Source organism: Mustela nivalis, assembly GCF_964662115.1.
Source record: "Mustela nivalis genome assembly, chromosome: 15".
NCBI classification, from domain to species: domain Eukaryota; kingdom Metazoa; phylum Chordata; class Mammalia; order Carnivora; family Mustelidae; genus Mustela; species Mustela nivalis.
In genome coordinates, this window is record NC_139034.1 from 85,347,099 (window position 1) to 85,369,278 (window position 22,180).

Here is a 22,180-nt window from a genome sequence, read left to right on the forward strand (position 1 = left end):
GAGGACCCCCCACAGTTGCCCATCTTAGCAAAGGGCATTTGTCTGTGCACATTTGCACCTTGTTCAGCATCTACTGAGCTCCTACAATGTCAGAGTTTTCACTTTATATTTTTCATACAAGAGAAGAGCCAAGGATTATGAAACCAAACTCCAAATTAATTCAAATCTTAGTCTCCAATTCACCATGATATTTTAGCCTTTCTAATGCTTGGTTCAAAGATAATCAGGGGTTTTTCATCAAGTATTTTCTAGAGGTGCTGTGATTATTACTTTATTTATGTTAGTGGTCTCCCTTAGTGCCTGGCATTATTGGTGCCAAATAACAAGAAGCTATTATCAGAGGCTTGACCTGGAGCTCTCCATCTGATGGAGGATACATGTTTGTCTGTTGTTTTTAAATATGAAATATCCTTTGTATATATAAAATAGGGCACGGAGAATGGGGAATGATTGAGGGAGAGGGACAGATTCTGTAGAAAACCAATTGAGTGCCTAGAAGGGCTGATAGTGAAGCTAATTTGGGATGCCTGGGTAGCTCCGTGGGTTAAGCCTCTGGCTCTTGGTTTCAGCTGACGTCATGATCTCAGGGTGGTGAGATGGAGCCCTGAGGTGGGCTCCATGCTCTGCAGGGAGTCGGCTTGAGATTCTCTCTCTGTCCCTCACCCCACTTACGTTCCCTCTCAAAATAAACAAAATCTTAAAAAAAGAAAAAGAGCAAATCTAATGAAACACTAGCTTTAAGGGCCCATTTGTGCAGCCACTTCCCAGGACTTGGGCTTTCGCATGTTCCTCTGGTCTTGTGCTTTTGTAAAATTTGCAAAAATAAGATAAATTTTGTATTCTTTTTCTTTGAAAGGCCCTCTAGGGTCCCCAGGTTCAGGCCTCTGATAGAGGCAGGAGAGGGCAGGGCTGCGAGAAACCGAAACAACGTGAGCTATGCACGCCTTTTAAGTACTTGGGGGAACGCACTCTACTATGCGGTAACTCTACCAGGCAGACACGCTTTCTTATGTAATTAATGCTTATTTGTGCGCACGCTTAGACTGTGTCCTGAAGGGAAGTCTGGTGCGTTACCAACACTCACCCTGAGGTCCTCGGATGAGGGTGGAAGGCCTCCAGGGACCCCGGGCGCAGAAGCCACCGGGGAGCGACCCGCGAGCTCCCGCACGCCGCGGGCCGGGCTCCAAGGTATCTTGTCCGCGCGGGCCACCGTCGCGGGGACTCCCCCGACTGCGGTTTGTGCGCATGCCCGGGAGGGCGGGTCGGGTTCCCACTCGCGGGAGGAAGGCGGAGAGGAGAGCAGGTGATGTGGGAGCCGGCGGGGACATTTGCCGGCGACACCGAGCGTGGGCCGGAAGTGGAGGAGCCGAGAGCGGCGCCGCAGGAGCTCCGGGCTAGACCGTGGCGACGGCGGCGGCCCCGCGGCTGGCGGAGGACGATGAGGAGCGACGGAAGCCGCGCGGGGGGACGCTGCTGCGCGGCGCCGGGTTCCGAGTCCGCGGCCGACTGCGCAGCCTGCGAGCGGGTCTAAGTAAGTGCGGGGCGCGGCCGCCGGGCCCGGGGCGCTCCCGCCGGGGCAGGGTCGCGGGGGGCGGCCGGCGGGGCCTCCCCGGGGCTGCGCGACGCGGACGGGGCCGGGCGAGGGGCCCGGACGGAGGCGCAGCGGGGCCGCGGGCGCGCCGTGACCGATGCCCCGGGGGCCGTGCGGCGACCGGCCCCGGAGCCGGTGTCCGAACCCGCGCCGCGGCGCTCCCAGCCGCGCGCCGGGACCGGTACTGGGAGACCGCCGCGCCCCGCCCCCACCCCGGCCGCCCCCGCCCCGAGGCGCCGCGCGCCGGAAGGTCGCCAGCTGCTGGGGCGCGGGGACCCGCGGGGGCACGCGGGCAAGTCTGGGGCGTCGGGGAAGCCGCGCGGGCGCACCCGGCGCGGCCGGAGCCCGTCGTGCTGCGGCTCTCCGCCGGCGTTTCTTATCGTGCAGGATGCATCCGTGCTGTGCCTGCCCCGGTGTCCTGACCGCGCAGCCCCGCTGGCTCTGCGGCCGCTCGACGGAGCTCTGCCGGGGGCCGGTCGCGGAGTGAGACCCGGAGACCCGACGGGCGGCGAGCTCGGGGTTGGGTCCGCGCGGAGCCCCTCCCGGCTTCCTCCCGCTCGGGGTCGTACTTGTGTGTGTGCGCGCTCACACGCGTCGCGTTTTCTGCGGGAAAGTTAGATTTCGTTTCAGGAAGGAGCAGTGGGCTGTTCCCGGGCGCTGTCCGCTCCCCGGGGCCGACCCGGACCCCCGGCTGCTCCCTTCGGGACCTGTGCAGCCTCCCTGCGCGCCCGGCACGGTCTGCCGAGAGCGCGGGACCCAGTGGGTGCCGCCCCGGCCTCGCGGACTGCCCGCCGGTGCGAGACCGGTGCCCGGCTCCACTGCGGCAGCCGGTGCCCCCGTCCGCGCGCGGGCGCAGAGCGTGGGGCGGGCGCCCCGGGCCAGGGCCAGGGAAGGCTTTCTGAAGGAGCTGCTACCCGAGCTGGGTTTGGACAGAACAAGTAGGGCATTGCCCTAGTTATTTCCTGTGCGCAAGGACTCAGGTATTCTCCGCTGAGTCGTACCCATTATTTAATGCAAGTCTAGCAGGACCTGTAGCTGTGCTTAACTTTCACTTACCCTGCTCTGGTGGATCATAAATCACTTTAAATTTTGTTTTGCAGAAGCAGCTGCAATAACACACTACCTATTACATTGATCCCAGTAGTCTTTCAATTACACGTTTCATCTCGCCTTTATCTGTGCGGAAACATGCATTTAGAGAAGCTAAGTGAGTAGACGAAAGTCACCCAGGTAATAACAGACCAAGCTGGAAAACGTCTCTTTCCACTGCGTGGCACTGCCGCCCATTGGTCGTTGATCTGAGATGGTGCCTGTAAGGCAGCTCCTGGCTGTCTCTACCTCCCCATCCTGGGGCCCACATGCCTTCTCAGACACACCTCCAGCCCCTTTGCCCTCTGAGTGACAGGATTTAGGAACCAAGTTGTTCTGGGTTAACAGTATCACTTAGAGATAGGTTTTCCTATGATCGCCCGTCTCTTGTTTCTCATCTCAGGGGAATCTATTCCTGTGTCTCTGTCTTTCACTCATTTAGGACTCAGTGATAACTCAGATTCTAAAAATCTTTCTTGTTCTTGTTTAATCACCCCAGGAAGGCCTGAGGCCCATAGATGCCCTTCTTAAATTGAGACCAAAAGAGTTTCTAGTTTTTCTAATTCTTCTAATTAAGATGATTTTCCCTCAAATGATACACTTCATAATGAATTGTTATATTTTGTTACCTTTTCTAATATGTCTTAACTCCTCCAGCAGTACGTTCTAAAGTTGCAGAGGTGTATTTCTAGCGCTTGAACTATATGCATTAATGAGGTAGCCTGAGAATCATTAGAAGAAAATAATTTTTAAGTTTCATCCATCTAGTTAATATAAAGTGGCTAGAACTGTACCCGCTTCATAAGTTGGAAGTGTCTTGAAGTTCGTTATCAGTCTTAATTCTAACATTACTATTTGCATTTTTAGCCTTTGTGAATCTTTTTAAACAATTTTCTTCCTTGTAGCTATTTATAATCTCAGAACAAACTGTGATTGGCTTGCATAGTGACAATAATCTGTCATCTTTGTTCTGTCAGAGTTGACTGTATTTGCCAAGTCTCTCGTGCTACAAGTGAAGGGGAAGCACACACGTGCTCTCCGTGTGGCTGTTGGTACATGTGTCTGAGGTTTCTGCTCAGGCGGGTTTAAATCCCAGGTCGGAGCGTGCTCTGAACAGTTCGGTTCCTATCCAGCATTTCTGTAGGCCGTTGTTGTTCATTTGTCCCCGAGGACTATTAATACCCCCTTTTTCATTATTGATGACATGTGGGTACCCATTAGGGAAGTAGATAATTCATTGTGTGGTGTCTCCCGCACACTGACAGCTGCTTGTGTTTCCACGTCCGCTGTGCGGCTGCCATGATTTCTTCGCTTCTCCCTGCTTAGCAGAGAAGGAGATACGTTGATGTAGGAGGGTTGAACCCGAGTGCTGTGGTACTTGAAATGTGATTGGAAACTGAATTCCCTCAGAGTAGCTGATGAGCAGCCTGGGACCCTCCTGTCCCTTGTGATCTGGCCGTTAACAATGACACATGGATTTGATGTCTGTGGTTTCCAGCCTTCACGTGAACCTGTTCTGTCACTTGGAGGTATGCTTGTTAACAAATGATGAGTTTTTATTTTTAAACAAGCTGTTCCCAAAACTACCAGCTTGAGATAGACTTAGGGGCCTTAAAAATAATAGTACATTCATGATTGAGGACTTTCTCCATGGCATGTGTGTAATTGGTGACCCTTCAGTCAGTGTCAGGGGGAATTTCTCTTTCACGGACTGGTAAACATCTTCTGTACTTTTCAAAGATCTTGGACTGTTGGCAGAATCAGTAAATCACTACACACTGTATAATACAATGTAAGCACTCGCAATTAAAATAATCAAGATAGTTAGCATTTACTTTTTTGTATGAGAATTCCAACTTTTATTAAAATATGATTTTAAGTACGATTGAAAGAATAACATATTTGTCTGATCTACTCTGCTATTGAGGCAGTGATAATTAAAATGTATTCATTCCCATAATTTAAGTTTTAGTTCTTGGTTTATTTAAGTTTTCTTTATGATTTGGGGATAAAATATAGCTGGATAGAGAACTGATCTGAATAGATTACAGACTTCAGAGGGAAGTGATAATATCTCTTGGCAAAGAAAAAGTTGATGGTGCTTGTTACTCTAGACTTGAAATTAATCTTTAATGTAGCACTTGCCATCGTGTCATTACTTTTTATTGGAGAGACTAACCCGAGTTCCATTAAGTAAAGCAAAAACAAGACATTTCAGAGTTCATGAAAACTCATGGTAGTTCCCTGTATATTCCTGACTCTTCTTTCTCCCTCTCAGTAATCACGTACTCCTAAAACATGCTGTGTTTTATGTGAAGGTTGCTCCGCCAAAGTTATTTTCTACAACTTTAACTCTGTGTGCTTTAAAAATATGTGACTTTGACAGTAGTGGTCTGGGAAGGAGACTAAAAATGTATGATGAATAAAATACCTCACAAACCCTAATTGAAATATAAAATCACTGTGTCTGTGCACATTGGAGATTTCTAGAGACTCATTTTTAATCTTGGTGCATACTTAGCTCGCTCACTAACTTTTCAGTTACTCATTAAAGTCATATAACTGGGCCCTCCAACCTTCTACTGTACTAGTTAACAAAGACTATTTATAATCTAGTGCTTATTTTCCAACTCTACTTTTACTTTTTCTCTGTCACCCATAAAATAGAATTTGTGAGATCTTACGGATTATTCAGGTAAGAGCTCCCTTCTCCAAATATGGGAACCAAGACCCAAGGTAAAAAAGTGATATGTGGGAATACCCATTCAGAATGAGTTGCCATATTTAAATGTGGACTTGCGGGGCACCTGGGTGGATCAGTGGGTTAAATGTGAACTTGGCTAGTGATCTGAGAATGTGTGAAGCAAGAGTCACTGGGTACAAGCCTCGCCTGGAGTGACATAGAACTTTTGCCTAGGCAGAAAGTTCTCCCTCCAGAGTTTGCCATCTGTCTTCTAGTTTATGATCCTTGGGAACCTGAAGAATGCTAGGTGTTTTTATTAAAGATATTTCTCTTCCAGAATCTAGCAAGTTTTAGCAACCTGTCTATATTATAAGACACAAAATATTTAAATTACTGTAGTACATTGTTCTTTTGGGGGAGAAGGTTCTGGTTTTATTTTATGTTTTTATTTAATTCCAGTAGAGTTAACATACAGTGTTATATTAGTGTCAGGGATTTTTTTTTTTTTCAGGGGATGCAAAAATAGTTCATTATTCTCAGTCAGCATGATGCAACACATTAACAAAGTGAAGGATAAAAATCACAAGATCATTTCAGCATTCAGAAATACCTTCTGAAAAAATTGGACATCTGATTTCATGATAAAAACTGTCCACAGAGTGGGTATGAGGGATCTATTTCAACATAATGAAGACCGTACTATATTAAACTTACAAGTAACATCCTACTCAGTGATGAAAGACTGAATGCTTTTCACCTAAGACCGGGAACGAGCCAAGGAAGTGCTCTTGCCCCACTTTATTCCCCTAGTTCTTGGAAGTCCCAACTGTAGGAATCCTCTTCCATGTGGCCCCTGCTCTCCCTTCGTTGTGGAGTTTATTCTGTCAGTCTTCAAGTGGATTTCTGGGGTATTTAGGATGATAGTTATCTAGTTATCTAGTTCTCCCCTATAGTACCTCATTCTTAATCTGAAGGAGTCAAGTTTCTGGAGGAAAAAGACAGTAAGGTTGTATAGTTAGACTCTCCGAAACAGTGGTTTTCAAACTTTCTGGTCTCAGAACCTCTTTACATTGTAAAGAATTATCAAGGATGCTGAAGTGTTTCTGTATATGTGTACTCTAGAGAGAGATATTTACTGTGTTAGAAATTAAAGTTGGGAGTTTTTAACGTATATAACATTTTAAAATGGCAGTAAAAAGTTCATTACGTGTTAATATATTTTTTGTCGAGAGCAGCTGTTTTGAGGAGTATGGCATTGTTTTACATTTCTGTAAATATCTTTAATGTCTGCTTAGCAGAAGGTATATTATCATGTTTCTGTATTCATTCTCCGAAGATAGGTTGTTTTAGGTGAACTGTGTGAAGCAAATCAGGTTCACACAAAACTTGTAAAGAGAAGAGTATTACGGATGTTCTTTGATATTGGTCCGATACTCAACAGGTAGTAGTTTCTTTTTTCTTTTTTTTTTTTTTAAAGATTTTATTTATTTATTTGACAGAGAGAGATCACAAGTAGGCAGAGAGAGAGGAGGAAGCAGGCTCCCTGCTGAGCAGAGAGCCCGATGCGGGACTCGATCCCAGGACCCTGAGATCGTGACCTGAGCCGAAGGCAGCAGCTTAACCCACTGAGCCACCCAGGCGCCCAACAGGTAGTAGTTTCTTAAGGGCTGATTACATTGTGGAATCTGAAACTTGGATCAAAGAACTTTCGTCTTTGTTACATTAAAATCCATTGGTTTGTCTTATAATGGACTGTTACTTCTGCTTGATGTGACAGCATTCATTGCTCATTTGGAACATACTTGTTTGCTGTGTTGGGCAGATTCTTTCAAATGTTGGTAATCGAAAAGGTTATCAAATTGCATTTGCTGGTACCATCATTACCGTGGTGCCGGCCGGAAAGCCTCTGAAGTCATGGGAGGCTATTGGCAACTTCACATTCGTTTTCCATAATGGGTCTGCAGGCACCGAAGTCTGAATAGCCATAGTTTGTCAGTGGTCTTTTTAAGTAAAATTGTTGTCACCTAAAAAAAGCAGCTAGTTCAGCTCTCGACTCTGAATTTCAGTGCAGGGCCCTAGGGTTTTTTGTGTCCTCTCCATTTTGTCACACATTCATCACACAAAATGTTAAAGATGTATACTTATTGGCTATGATATAAGTAAATTAATAATTTTTACAACTTTTTCAGTGACATTCTTAAGTAAAACTGACTTTTGGCTCCTTTCCTGGAGTTCGTGGGGATAAAGAATGGCACTCCCAGGCTCTTGCCTCTGGGTGGCGCTGCCTTCATTGTTGCTCAGGCGCTGCCGTCCTCCCACAGTGGTTTCCTACAGTTAATGCCGCAGTGAAAAGGCAAATCGTGTCTTAGTGCCATTATAACATGGATCTTGAAGATACCTCAGAAGGGTCTTGTGGCCCTTAGGACTGTGCACTGCAGCCACTGGCATAGAAAGGTCTGAGGCCTAATAAGGACCTTAAAGATCATCCACTTCGACTGCTCTGATTTCCTGGACACTGATTGCCAAGTATTTACTTAGATTATGCTTGAATACTTCTAGTTCCTGAGAATAATTGTGCTCAGTAATAAAAATAAGTGGCATAGATAGCCATTTGATGGCAAGTAAGAGAAATCCTTAAACGTGGAGTTGTGCTTTGTCCTGTTTTTAAAAGTTTGTGTAAATCTCCACTTGGTTTCTGTAAGTAACCAAGCATGCTGAAATGTAGAGATTACTCAAATTCTGTTGTAAAGGACACATAGTTGCTGTATTTAAGGGCAGTTGTGATCTTTGATTGTCTTCGTGTCCTCTGTGATTAGATCGGTGTATGTTAGACATGTGCTGTGACGTGTGCCCCTGAGTAGATCGTGAGTCACTTGAGAGTCACATGAGGTAGGATCTGCATGTATTTGTGGCGTTGTCTTTCATCTTTAAGTAGCAGGTAAGATGCCCTGGAATCTGCCGGGCCTGGGAAACCAACTCTGGGTCCGCTCCAGGGGCCTGGGCTGGCTTTGAGAACCTCTACGGGGGTTTGTGCTTGTGTTCTGAGGACTCGTGTCATTGACCAGGGGCGTTACTTTGGTACTGGTCTCTCTCTCTCTTTTTTTTTTTTTTTTTTTGAGCATCAACTTAGACAATATTTATTTAAATAAAATGGAACCATTTGCAGTTCTTCCAAGTGCATATAAACGAGGGAGCGCCTGAGGTGACTAATGGAGGTCAGGTGAGCGCTCCTGTCACCGGCTCCGTGACTTACACCCGCTCACGCTGCAGCCAACGTGATGGTTCTGACAGCTTCACGGCTTCAGATCGTTTTTATTTTTAGTCTTAAATTGGTGACTGTGTACTCACGACGGTCTAACATTTACAAACCTGAAGCACATGGAGCACTAAAGGTGAATAAAACAAGTTAATGAGGACCATACATTCTCAAGGGGATCATCCCAGGTCTGGGGCTTCTGTTCCTGATTAAAGTGCTTCTGTAGTACATCAGGATGTGGCTGGTACTTCAAAACTGTTCTTTTAAAAGGAAAATGATCGTATCTACTTTATCTAAACATTATAATAAAAATTAGTAGTGCTTCTAACAGATTTTTTTTAAAGATTTTTATTTGAGAGAGAGAGAGCAAGGGAGAGCGAGCTCCAGCAGGGGCGGAAGCAGAGGGAGAGGGAGAGAAGCAGACTCCCTGCTGAGCTGGGAGCCTGACTTGGGGCTCAGTCTCCTGACCCTGCATCAAAATCAAGAGTTGGGGAGCCTGCTTCCTCCTCTCTCTCCCTGCCTGCCTCTCTGCCTACTTGTGATCTCTGTCAAATAAATAAATAAAATCTTAAAAAAAAAAAAAATCAAGAGTTGGCCACTTCATCGACTGAGCCACCCAGGCGCCCCTCAATAGATCATTTCTTGAGAAGTGCTTAGTAATATCCGTTTGATGACTCTGATCACTTCATCTAAGTAAAAAGCACGAGATTATTTTTAATGTTGACTTTTTTCATTCAAAGTTAAGACCTGTGCATGTTATAATGATGTGCTCATTTTTTGAAACTGTCACACATTAATTAAATTTTAGTTTACACGTTATTATATATTGAACTCCAGGATTTCACCTGTGTTTTTTAAAAAAGTTATTTGTTTGCACACCATTGTTTTTTGTTTTTGTTTTTGTTTTTTTAGTAATTGACAATAAAACATACAAAATGTGAGGGGAGGAGAAAGGATGTGGCTGTTTGTAGATATGTTTGAGGTGTCAGTGAGCATCAGATACTCAGGGAATAGATAAATTGAGATTGGAGATGCAGTAGACACAGAGAATTGAAGTAAGTTATACACAAGTGTGATAGTTTGAGCCATGAGAGAGAATGAGATCGCTGAGGGAAGGGAAGTAGATAAATGGACAGGACCTGGGAAGATACCGACTTTTAGGGGTGTATCAGAGGGAGGAACACTGGGATTTGGGTATACTGGAAGCCAAGGAGGAGTCAGTGTCTAGTGCTACTGAGGATTGTGGTGTTGCAGTGTGAATTGAGAAAAATCCATTGGATTTATTAGTAAATGAGGTTTACTTTTTTTTTTTAATTTTTTATTTTTTATTAACATATAATGTATTATTAGCCCCAAGGGTACAGGTCTGTGAATCGCCAGGTTTATACACTTCACAGCACTCACCATAGCACATACCCTCCCCAATGTCCATAACCCAACCACCCTCTCCCTACCCCCTCTCCCCAGCAACCCTCAGTTTGTTTTGTGAGATTAAGAGTCTCTGATGATTTGTCTCCCTCCCGATACCGTCTTGTTTCATTTTTCCTTCCCTACCCACCAAACCCCCCATGTTGCCTCTCAAATCCTTCTTATCAGGGAGATCATATGATAATTGTCTTTCTCTGATTGACTTATTTTGCTCAGCATAATACCCTCTAGTTCCATCCACATCCTTGCAGATGGCAAGATTGCATTCTTTTGATGGCTACATAGTATTCCACTGTATACACCACATCTTTATCCATTCATCTGCTGATGGACATCTAGATTCTTTCTATAGTTTGGCTATTGTGGACATTGCTGCTATGACCCTTTGGGTGCACGTGCCCCTTCAGATCACTACATTTGTATCTTTAGGGTCAATTGCCAGGTCGTAGGGTAGCTCTATGTTCAACTTTTTGAAGAACCTCCATGCTGTTTTCTAGAGTGGTTGCATCAGTTTGCATTCCCACTGACAGTGCTCCGCATCCTCACTAGCATCTGTTGTTTCCTGACAATTTTAGCCATTCTGACTGGTGTGAGGTGGTGTGAGGTTTACTTTTTATGAGAGATCGTGGTGAAGGTTCATGCACCAGGTTCTTAGACACTAAGTAGAGAGTTTTTGGAGTGGTTAAAGCCACAGGTAGACAAATTTGAGAGACATTTGACATGTGAGACCTTGTGTGATAGCGTAGCAAGAGCAGAACTGAGAAATGGGAATAAGTCAGATATTTAAATGTGGGCATAAGGTAAAAACATAATAATGTAGAAGCATGGAAGATGAGAAGATACTGGTTGACTGAGTTTCTGTTATTTGTAGGTCTGATGCTCTTTCCCTCTCAGCAACCCTTCTAGTTCGTATAAACTTTGGTTTAACTTTGCATATATAATCTCATCATTTTTCTTGGTTGTTCAGTATACGAAGGTGATATCAGCAAATGCATTTGAGCATGCAGAAGAACCTGGCAGATAATGCATCTCTTTTGGCAACACATTTCGTAAATTTAGCAACACATTTCATAAATGTTTTGCCCCATAGATGCCCCCATAAAATGTACAGTCGCCTTGTTTATTGTCCATGACCGGCAGCAGTGGTCTTGGGTTCAACTGCATATTCACGCTCAAGACCTGAGAGGCCATACCTGGTGCTCTGTCTTTCCCCTTTTTGAAAGATAGAGGATACAAACGCAGCACGTCAGCATCAGGTGCATTGTTCCCCAGTAATAGCTAAGGTTAGAGGAAAGGTGACGTGGGCGGGAGCACGTGCCACCCTGACTTAGCGGCTCCCTGCTCCGTGGGAGATAGTATCTTCTGTAACAGCACCAGGGCATCGCATCCAGGTGCAAAGAGCACACCAGTTCCAAGTCCAGTCCCCACGGAGAGAAGGCTTTCTTTTTGATTCCTACCGGACATGTGTAGCCCTACTCAGTGTTTGCTCAATCCAGGTGTAGCTCACCACTAGGGGTCAAGTTTACCACACAAAATGTTGCTTTGAAAAAGCTGGCATCCCACCTTCATGAGGTTTCCAGGGAAACAGTACTAGAAGGTTAACCAGAGGTCATTTTTTCATGCTGGAGAAGAGGTTTTGTTAACCCTTTACTCACACTAAGTTATTGACAAAATACGTGGAAAACTTGCGTATCACTAGCTGTATGATCTGTGAAGTGCACTGTATTAGAGGCACTGTTCATTTTCATTGCCTTTCATAACGTCTGGGTCTACACGAAGTTGTTTTTACATGCCAGCAGATGGCTCTCTAGTAATTGTATTTTGCCGATAGTTTTAATACATTTAGGAAATTTAAAAAGTCCTTCCATATATTAGGCTTGCTTGCCTCAATTCTTAAGATCATAGAAGTGTGTGCTCGCTCTCTCTCTGTCAAATAAATAAAATCTTTAAAAAAAAAAAAAAGAGAGAGACAGCATACACACTTCAGAGCAGTTCTTATTCACCTGTCCTTAAAGTTGATTTCCATTTGATATTCCTCCAAATGGACTGACTTCGATTCTGTCTTCCACGGTTTAAGAATATAAGTTTATGTTGTTTATCACAAAGTCATTTAGTTAAGGTGACTTTTCAGGACTGCTTTGTGGAAAACTGCAAATTTAATTCCTCTTATTTCTAGCCATAAGTGAACTCAAATATGCCATTTTTCTGATGTCCCGTCTTAAATATATATATGTCCAGTGCTCAGAATACAGTTATGTTTCCTCAGAAGTCTAATAAGTTACTGAAACAATCCAGTAATAAGGTATATTACTAGATTGTTCATTCAAAAAATATTTTAGTCTTGAATATATGTAAAGTGGTGTACTACCCAGTAGGGAATAGAGTAGTGAAAAAGAGAAAGATAGTTCTTAGGCTTATAGATTTAAGTTCAATATTTTATGTTGAAATTAGATATTACAGAGCCTGCTTTAAAAGGATAATTTTTCTAAGTTTGAATAATTGAAAATTGTAACTCTTTTTTCTATGTTTTTTATTTATTTGTATATATGAGATAGTGCGGTAGTTTTTGTTTAATTTGAAAATTGGTCAATTCTTGATTATCCAGGATATAGGGGCCCTTATCAAATTTTTAGATTTGCTTGGTACATTCAGATATTGATGCTAATTTGAGTAGAACATGCTTAGGAACATAGTAGTACAGCTAGAAATATGAGTCACAAAAGCAAATACAGTTAACATATTTCTATAGCATTTGTAAATGCTTTTTAAATTAGTTTCATTTGGTAATGCTGACCGGCCTTATATATAGGCATTTAAAAAATTCTCATTCTACTGAAAAAGAAATTTAGATTGGAAATAAGTGATAAACATAAGATTATTCAGGAAATACATGGTAGAGCAGAATTTTTTTTTTTAAATTTTATTTATTTATTTGACAGAAATCACAAGTAGATGGAGAGGCAGGCAGAGAGAGAGAGAGGGAAGCAGGCTCTCCGCTGAGCAGAGAGCCCGATGCGGGACTCGATCCCAGGACTCTGAGATCATGACCTGAGCCGAAGGCAGCGGCTTAACCCACTGAGCCACCCAGACGCCCGGTAGAGCAGAATTTAAGTGGATGAAATTTTACTGTGTTTTTTTCCTACAAAATCTCCAAATAAATGGTACTTTGAGTTACTCCTCTCTCTGATAACTGTCATAAATGATTGGCTCTAACCATGAAAAAGATAGAAAAATTGTTCACAAAGAAATTTCTTAAATGGTATCTTATTTTCCAAATAGTGCAATGCTCTAATATGTTTGTATTTTATCTCAAACCCTGTTAATCCTAATCATTACACACACAAAAAAGTTTTATTTTGATGTAAAAAGTTAATGCTGGTGTGTTTTTACATTTCTCCAGTACACCTGTTGGGTACAAATGACAATCATTGGTATCACTTATAATTAAAAATTAAAAATAAAATTAAGTAAACAGTGGATGAAAAGTTTAAGTGGGCCAGATGTGTTTGTTGAGACGTATCCGCTGTGTTGAAGGAATATAGAATAGCTCTGACTGATCTGAGCACTGTAGATAAATTGCTGTTATAGGTTGTAAAGGCATTGATTGATTACTGATCTGCAAAAAGTTGTCAGATTGAATGTAATTGGCTTATTTGGCTGCTATAATGCAACCACTTTCAATCTGGTTTTTAACCAGTTCTTGATATCTGCTGCTCAGGGATTGCTGCTTCTACAATAGTTAAGCTTGAATTTTTCTTTTACCTCACATACCTGCTTTTCTCTGGCTTATCACGGAGCTCATTGTAATAAAACTTGCTACAACTGGGTGGCAGTGTTGATTTCAGAGAAACTTCAGAAAAATGTCCTGTTGTCGGTGTACATTCACAGTCATTTGGATAAGAACTCAAATTTGAAAGTCTGTGTTTAGTGAAGTAGTGTAAAGTAGTGTTTGGTGAGATAATGGTAAAAATCAAATTTGTTAAGTCATCTAACTCATCTTTATAGCCAATCCAATTTAACTTGGTTTTATGATTTTTTTTTTAGTGTTTAATTCAGTGAATGAAAATGTCACATTTATTAGCTTATGGAATACAGTAAAATTTTAAAAAATCAGTCACTAACATTAGATTCAATAATAACCTCTTTATGGTAGTTTTATTAGTGAGTAAAAGAGAATTTAGTATTTTTTTAAGAAGAAAATATTCAGTTGGGGAAAGGTCAGCTTCTTTAACAAATGGTGCTGGAAAACTGGATGTCCACGTGCAGAAGAATGAAACTGGACCCTATCTTAGACCATAAACAAAAATTAACTCAAAAAGGATTGAGGACTTTTAAGACCTGAAACCATAAAACTCCTAGAGAAAAACCTGGCCATAAGCCTCTGACATCTGTCTTGGCAAAGATTTTTGGATCTGTGACATCAAAAGCAGGGGCAGCAAAAGCACAAAATAAGTAAGTGAGCCTGCATCAAACTAAAAAGCTTCTGCCCAACAAAATGAAAAGACAGCCTACTGAGTGAGAGAATATATTTGCAAATTATATATCTGATAAGGGGTTAGTCCCCAAAGTATATAAAGAATTTACACAACTCAGTAGCAGCAAAGCAAACAGTATGAGTATGAAATGGACAGAAGATCTGAGTAGACATTTTTCCAAAGAAGACATACAGATGGCCAGTAGGTATATGAAAAGATGTTGAGCATCACTAATTATCAGGGAAATACAAATCAAAAACCACAGTGAGTTATCCTCTCGTTATCTGTCAGAATGGCTGTTACCAAAAAGACAAGAAATAAATGTTGGCAATGATATGGAGAAATGGAAAGCCTTGTGCCCTTTTGGTGGGAATGCAAACGGCACAGCCGCTATGAAAGATGATATGGCGGTTCTTCAAAAAATTAAAAATACAACTACCATATGATCTGGCAATTCTGCTTCTGGATATTTATCCAAAACCACTGACTCAAAAAGATATGTGGACCCACATGTTTATTGCAACATTATTTACAACAGCAAAGATACGGAAACAACCTAAGTGTCCTGTTGGTGGATGGATGGATGGGTAAAGAAAATGTGATACATACAGACAAGGAAAATAAAAAAGAATGCAGTCTTCCAGTTGTGACAAAATGGATGGACCTGAGAGCATTGTGCTTCCTGAGCTAAGTCAGAGAAAGACCAGAAAAAAACAAACTGCAAAAACTAACCCCTCTCCCACACCCAAAACAAAACAAAACCCCCAAACCCCAAGTTTAACAGATACGGAGAACAGATTGTTGGTTGCCAGAGTCAGGGATGGATGAAATGGGTGAATGTACAAACTTCCAGTTGTAAAATAAATAGACATGGGGATACAAGACACTGTTTGGCAATTATCATTAATACTGTATTGCTTATTTGGAAGTTTTAAGAGAGTAGATCTTAGAAGTTCTCATCACAGGGGGAAAAAAAATTTTCCAGTTGTGTATGGTGACAGATGTTAGCTACTTACTGTTGTGATCATTTCCCAAAATATATAAATACTCTTATTTTGTACACCTGAAAATAATACAGTATTACATGTCAGACCTCAGTACAAAGAAATTTTTTTTCTCAGCCTACGTGGCTCACTGGTGGGCACGCAAGGAGCTTTGGAATCCTGCCGGCTGGCCTCTGGCCTCTTCTGCCTGAGAAGCTGGGAGCACAGCTGTTGACTTACGCCCCCGAGCCTCCCTTCCCTCATATACAAATTTGGGAACATGGCCTCAACCGATTCTTCTGTCAAATCAAGGAGAATGCCTTAATGAAAGTACCAGGCAGTAATTAAGCACTTTTTTAAAAGAGGAGTATCATTTGATAACTCTGTGTTTCATAAATACAGCAGTGGCAGGAGAGAGGAGACTGATGGGACAGAAGCAGCAGGGGAATCCGGACAGCAGTGGGTGGGCCCTTTGAGGAGTCTCCAGTAGCATAATTTATTATATCGTGAATCTGACTTTTTAAATAACGTATGTCGAATTACTGATTCTCTCTCTCTCTCTCTCTCTCTAGGATACTTACGGAGAGTGGCCATGGAAAAGTCCTGGATGCTGTGGAACTTTGTTGAAAGATGGCTAATAGCCTTGGCTTCCTGGTCTTGGGCTCTTTGCCGTATTTCTCTTTTACCTTTGATCGTGACTTTTCATCTGTACGGGGGCATTATCTTACTTTTGTTAATATTCGTATCAATAGCAGGTATTCTATATAAATTCCAGGATGTATTGCTTTATTTTCCAGAACAGCCATCTTCTTCACGCCTTTATGTTCCCATGCCCACTGGGATTCCCCATGAAAACATTTTCATCAGAACCAAAGATGGAGTGCGTCTGAATCTTATTTTGATAAGATACACTGGAGACAATTCACCCTATTCCCCAACTATAATTTATTTCCATGGAAATGCAGGCAACATAGGTCACAGGTTACCAAATGCGTTGCTTATGTTGGTGAACCTCAAAGTCAATCTTTTGCTTGTTGATTACCGAGGCTATGGGAAGAGCGAAGGAGAAGCCAGTGAGGACGGACTCTGCTTGGACTCCGAGGCCGTCCTGGACTATGTGATGACTAGACCTGACCTTGACAAGACAAAAATTTTCCTTTTCGGCCGTTCCTTGGGAGGAGCCGTGGCTATTCACTTGGCCTCTGAAAATTCACACAGGATTTCAGCCATTATGGTAGAGAACACGTTTCTAAGCATACCGCATATGGCCAGCACTTTATTTTCCTTCTTTCCGATGCGTTACCTTCCTTTGTGGTGCTACAAAAATAAATTCTTGTCCTACAGAAAAATCTCTCAGTGCAGAATGCCTTCTCTTTTCATCTCTGGACTCTCTGACCAGTTAATTCCGCCAGTGATGATGAAGCAACTCTATGAGCTGTCCCCGTCTCGGACTAAGAGATTGGCCATTTTTCCTGACGGGACTCACAACGACACGTGGCAATGCCAGGGCTACTTTCCTGCCCTCGAACAGTTCATCAGAGAAGTCCTCAAAAGTCATTCTCCGGAAGAAATGGCCAAAACTTCCTCTAACGTAACAATCATCTAATGTTGTTCCTTTTGATTCATGCACTGTATTTTAATTTGTGCAGAATGATAAAGAATGTTCCTTCCTAGAAGTGTGTTATGTCTGTACTTGTCTGAAGAGTGACATTAAACTTTGAATGGACTTCAGTGCTCCTCTGAGATGATCCAAATAGTTTTTTACATTTGAAGAACTAGAATTCTTGGGATTCTTTCATACATTTTCATCCAACCTTTCAATGTGGTTATGTACCCATACCTTTAGTTTAATATGCCAGTGTAATAGCATATTGTATTCAAAAGTTTCTTGTTGCCTACGTGGTGTGCCCTGTGTGACACTCGGGTTAATGGCGGGGTGCGGAAGGAGAGTCGTAAGCGAGAAACCTTTGAGTATTCTGCCTTTAGTAAATACCGGGACAATCATGGTAAGCAAACGTAGTCTGTTAACTGCATTCTTCCCCTTACCAGTTAAAATGAAATGCATGATGGTATTTTATTCCTTGAATTATGCAATGCAATGTTTTTAATGTAAATACTACCGGTCATATACCGATGTATATGGTAACCTGGGTCATATCTATTTTTATGTAAACTCTATTTTGTTCTTGGCAAGAAGTGAAATTGAGGCCTGTGTGCAGGTTGCCATTGACTTTTGCTCTGGTGAATGCTGAGATCCAGCTTTTTCTTACAAATAAATGGGACCCCATTTTTTCAATATAAATGTACCGTGTTTTGTTAGGTACAGTCTGGATCATGGCATGTAAAAATAGAAATTTAGAATTTTACTGCAGCTTTGATGTGCATATTTGAACTTTTTAACATTTGTAATTTTGGTGGCAAAGAGAATTTTAGCTTCTGTCAGTTTTGTACGTCTACAGCTAAACCACTAATAGCAGTCATAATGACAATTAGAAATTGTTTAAGAATTAAATTAGCAAGTCTTACATTACATGATTGTACATACTATTTTACAGAAATTCCCACATTTGATTTTTTAAGTCCAGTATCTAGGTATATCTAGCCCACTAAAGTCAAGGTATCATTTATTGGACTTTCTGAAAATAAAAGTTACAAAAACAAAAGCAAAAAAGCTGTTCTTTGGTTTAATGTTCCAGTTGTTACGATAGCATTGAACGACAGTGTCAGGAAGTCTTATTTATTTCTCTCCTACATGTAGGAATGTGGGAGTGAAGGAACTATAGAACTTTTTCTTACAGAACCTACTACCAGATCTAACAATTAAGTGGCTATAAGTGAGAAGTAGCATTTAGACATATAGAAGAGTAAGAAAAATCTTACTTAAAAAAAAGAGCCCCTTTAAACTTGCAGGATTTACCTTAAAAAATATAAGCTATAAGGTATTATTGTGCTAAGTTGTTTCAAGTCGTCCTCAAAAATTAGGTGTAATTGAGCTCTGTCCATTACGTTACGTCAGCTTTAGCATACCATATTTTGAATATTTCAGCTATATTTATTGGCTTTGTGCAAGTAGCTAGAGCAGAGAAATAATGGGTCAACGTTCTTGACCTTAATTATAAAATCTTTCCATGGAGATAGGGCTAGAAATACTTTGCCAAATAGCATTCTTATTCACTTTATGTCAGTATTTAGAAAAAAATACATTCTAGCAAGGGTGATTGCTAAAGGATGCTGTTTTTCTATAAATTACTGTTAGAAAGTCATGCTTTTCTAAAAGTTGGTAATCCATATCGTGGAAGGTGTATTTTTATGTATAAATTCACCACGGTTAAAGGATAATTTTCATCTTGTCAGTCATTGCTATGTAGAATGATTATCCTAAATAGTAACGTATTAAAAAGAAAAGAGTTAATACAACAAATGTAGTGTCCTTAGACGTGAGCTCACGTGGCACACCCGAGATGTGTATCATTCTCGGAAGCTTGCAGAGCACCTCTCTGTGTGTTTCTGTGATGGCTCCGTCTCCTGCTTGGGGAGGGGCTTTTGGACTTCAGTTGTAAATATTATGCTGATGAAGTATAAAAGCTTTTTCTTCACCAGTGATTTTGTTCTTATGCTGCTTTTGGTTGTTTGTTTCCTTTTTTAGGGTTTATAAATATTTGTTTTTGTTTTCCCTAAAGCTAGGATTTCAAAAGTCCTAAAGTACTTGTGTCCACCCCCACTTTCATTCCCTGGGGATTAAGGGGCATTTCTTCCTGCGGCAGAGGGAAGAGTGTGTTTCGGGTTGTAGTACATCTTTCCTTCCTGGCTTCTGTATTTGAGATGTCCTTAGATGGGGAGAGGGGGCCCATGAATCCCCTGGCATCATTTTTTCAAAACGTATCGAATCTTGTGGCCAAAACAGTTAGTCTTAATCAGATGTGACTTCTTCATGGGTCACTCCTTCATTTGGACCCATGTCTTAGTGGGAATAGAGGTGTTTCTGCCTTGTGTATTAATTTCTGGCTCGTTTTGGAAGAGCGGCTCTAAGAGATGAGGAATGAATTTTAAGTTATTAAGCTGCTATAGTTTTGGAAATCCTAGGATGATTTTAAATACAGCAAAATACAAATTGTATTTAGATCAAAATTCATGATTTTAAAAGGGATTGTTGGGAGAGGGGTGAATGGCAAAAAGAATACTAAAAAGGATTTGCAAAAGATGGGGAGAAGAAATTTGTGACAGGCGAGAGATAAAAGATACTAAATGAATAGAACTAGCTGGAAAGGGAACGTGATCTGGTTCTTGAGTGTAGGTCCAGGAAACGATTAACTGAATAGGTCGGCAAAAAGGATACCTCATGGTGCAAAACAATACATTTGTATGCAAAGCGTCTCTAACCAAGAAACTGACTGGAGCACCTGATGTTGCAAATAACTTTGTAAAATTGATATTTTTACTGAAATGGTATTTTCAGTTTTCTTTTTACTGGGCAACTTAGCTTATTTTTTTCATGATGAGCTGTGGATACTTGGTAATTACCCAAATTCCAGCTTTGGTGATATGTCAGTTACATTCTTTTGTTGAAACTTCATACCACCGGATGCTTTTATATTCATCTTTTATTTTTGTAAGATTTAGTTTGAGGTGGAAATAGGTTTGTTTGGTCAAATTACAGAATGAAGGACACGTTCAGCTTTATATAAATATTCTCACAATCTCAGTTTAAGGACAGTTTTTAGCATTGAGTCCCTTTCTTCCTTAAGGTTGGGAAAAAATAAGGTAAACTTCTACCTAGGATGTCACAGAAGTCACTTTTAAAATTAGATCATGATTGAGATATACTGAACTCTTGCACTGACCTCCCCTTCTCCGTTTTTCCTATTACGTTTGACAAAATAATGAAGAGAAAAAAAAAAAACTGTGAGAAATATTCGTTATAATGCTTTCAGATTATCCACTTAAATTTATGTATTTTCATATCACTCAGGTAAAGTTGGAAATGACAGAGCACAGACATCTATTTTTTAAATCAGTAGGGTAGAAAATGAAGAGCACTTCTGTTTATTTATATTACCATATATGCACATCATCTAAGCTAATCAGAAATAATATATTCATTTGTATAGCAAAATGAATGCATTCATCCTAACTACAGTCAACACATTTTTGCCAAAAGGCACAAATATACCTCCATTTATATTTTGTATCTAAAAATGTAGTTTAAAAATAGGACTACGTATAAGAGACACTTTTTACAAAAAGTGCCATATGCACACAATGTAACGGGGATGAGTGTGTGGTGTTCAACATCATTTATGACAGTTTCCGTCAGTACAGTGAATACTGGAAAGTCAAGTTGTTTTCGACTTATTCAAGTATATCCAGGATAAAATAAGTTAACCCAGTTTCATGATGTAAATCATATTTTTGTTATTTGCCATATTTTATTTGAAGCAGTAATACAATTTTATAACTCAGATTTGAATGTTATCGTACACGATGTGCTGGCCATGGCAAGCAAACATTTACATTTGTTTTTTTTTTTTTACAATAAATTTCATTTAGAATATACTTTCTATTTTTCTGTACTGACATATGCAATAAATTGATAACATTAAAAGTTTGATTAATGTCTTAAGATAGTTTGTATTCAGTCTTTTTTTCCCCCCAGTTTTCTATTAACCTAAATTATATAGTAGGACATTAAGGTTTCCTAAGGGTTAAATAAAATTTCTGAATGCATAATGAAATTAATGAATTTTTATTGTTGTAATGGTATGGTTGATAAGTAGAAGTGAGATTTATATTCTCTTCGTATTATCTTCCCACAGAAGACATTTCATGTAGGCTCATAGTAAATATTTTCTTTTTTTTCAAAGGTTTTCTTTTTCTCAGTTTTTTTTTAAAAGATTTTATTTATTTATTTGACAGAGTCAGAGACCGAGAGCACAAGCAGGGGAAAGGGCAGAGGCAGAGGGAGAAGCAGGCTTCGAGCGGAGCAAGGGGCCCCTTGTGGGGCTCAGTCCCAGCACCCTGGGATCGTGACCTGAGACGAAGGAAGATGTTTCACCGGCCGAGCCTCCCCGATGCCCCGTGAATATTTTCTCTATATGAACCGCTGGTGATTGAATAGGCCCCAAAGCATTTGATGAGTTAAATGAATCTGGGAATGGATACATTTTAACTACTGATAGTCCTATTGCCTTCAGATCTCACAAAGTGCTTTCTCACGGGATTCTGGTCTTTTTCCCTCCGTTACTATGGGGTTGGGGGTGTAGGACGATGTAAGATGGCCTGATGCGTGTTCAGTCTTGCAGAGTCTGTATCTTGGTTTCTCTGACAAGAAACTCACACGCTCCAGTAGTGTCAGAACCAGTTGGATGATAACAAAATGTGTGACAGACCATTTTAAACGGCCCCTATGAGTCAGGGTGAGGAGATCCCTTATCGGAGGCCACCGTTCCACTGCAGATGTGGTGGGAGAGGCGATCTCCCGTGTACTTTCCTCAAAGACTGCTAACCTGAATCCGAAGAGAAAGTAGTTTGTTTTTTGTTTTTTGGTTTTTTTTTTTAAGATTTTTTATTTTTATTTGACAGAGAAAGACACAGTGAGAGAGGGAACACAAGCATTGAGAGAGGGAGGAGCAGACTTCCCGCTGAGCAGAGCGCCCGATAGGGGGCTCGATCCCAGGA

The 22,180-nt window shown here is 41.3% G+C and overlaps 1 protein-coding gene across 2 annotated transcripts; it reads left to right on the top strand.

Moving 5' to 3' along the window:
* The first annotated feature begins 1,262 nt into the window (after nt 1-1,262).
* Nucleotides 1,263-21,125, top strand: ABHD13 (abhydrolase domain containing 13). Of its 2 annotated transcripts, XM_082701000.1 has the most exons (3): nt 1,263-1,531; nt 6,863-7,012; nt 16,078-21,125. In XM_082701000.1, the coding sequence occupies exon 3, from the start codon at nt 16,098-16,100 to the stop codon at nt 17,109-17,111; it is 1,014 nt and encodes a 337-aa protein (XP_082557126.1). In that variant the 5' UTR covers nt 1,263-1,531; nt 6,863-7,012; nt 16,078-16,097; the 3' UTR covers nt 17,112-21,125. The 2 variants fall into 2 exon arrangements, with proteins under 2 accessions (XP_082557126.1, XP_082557125.1); XM_082700999.1 differs by lacking the exon at nt 6,863-7,012.
* The last annotated feature ends 1,055 nt before the right edge of the window (nt 21,126-22,180 follow it).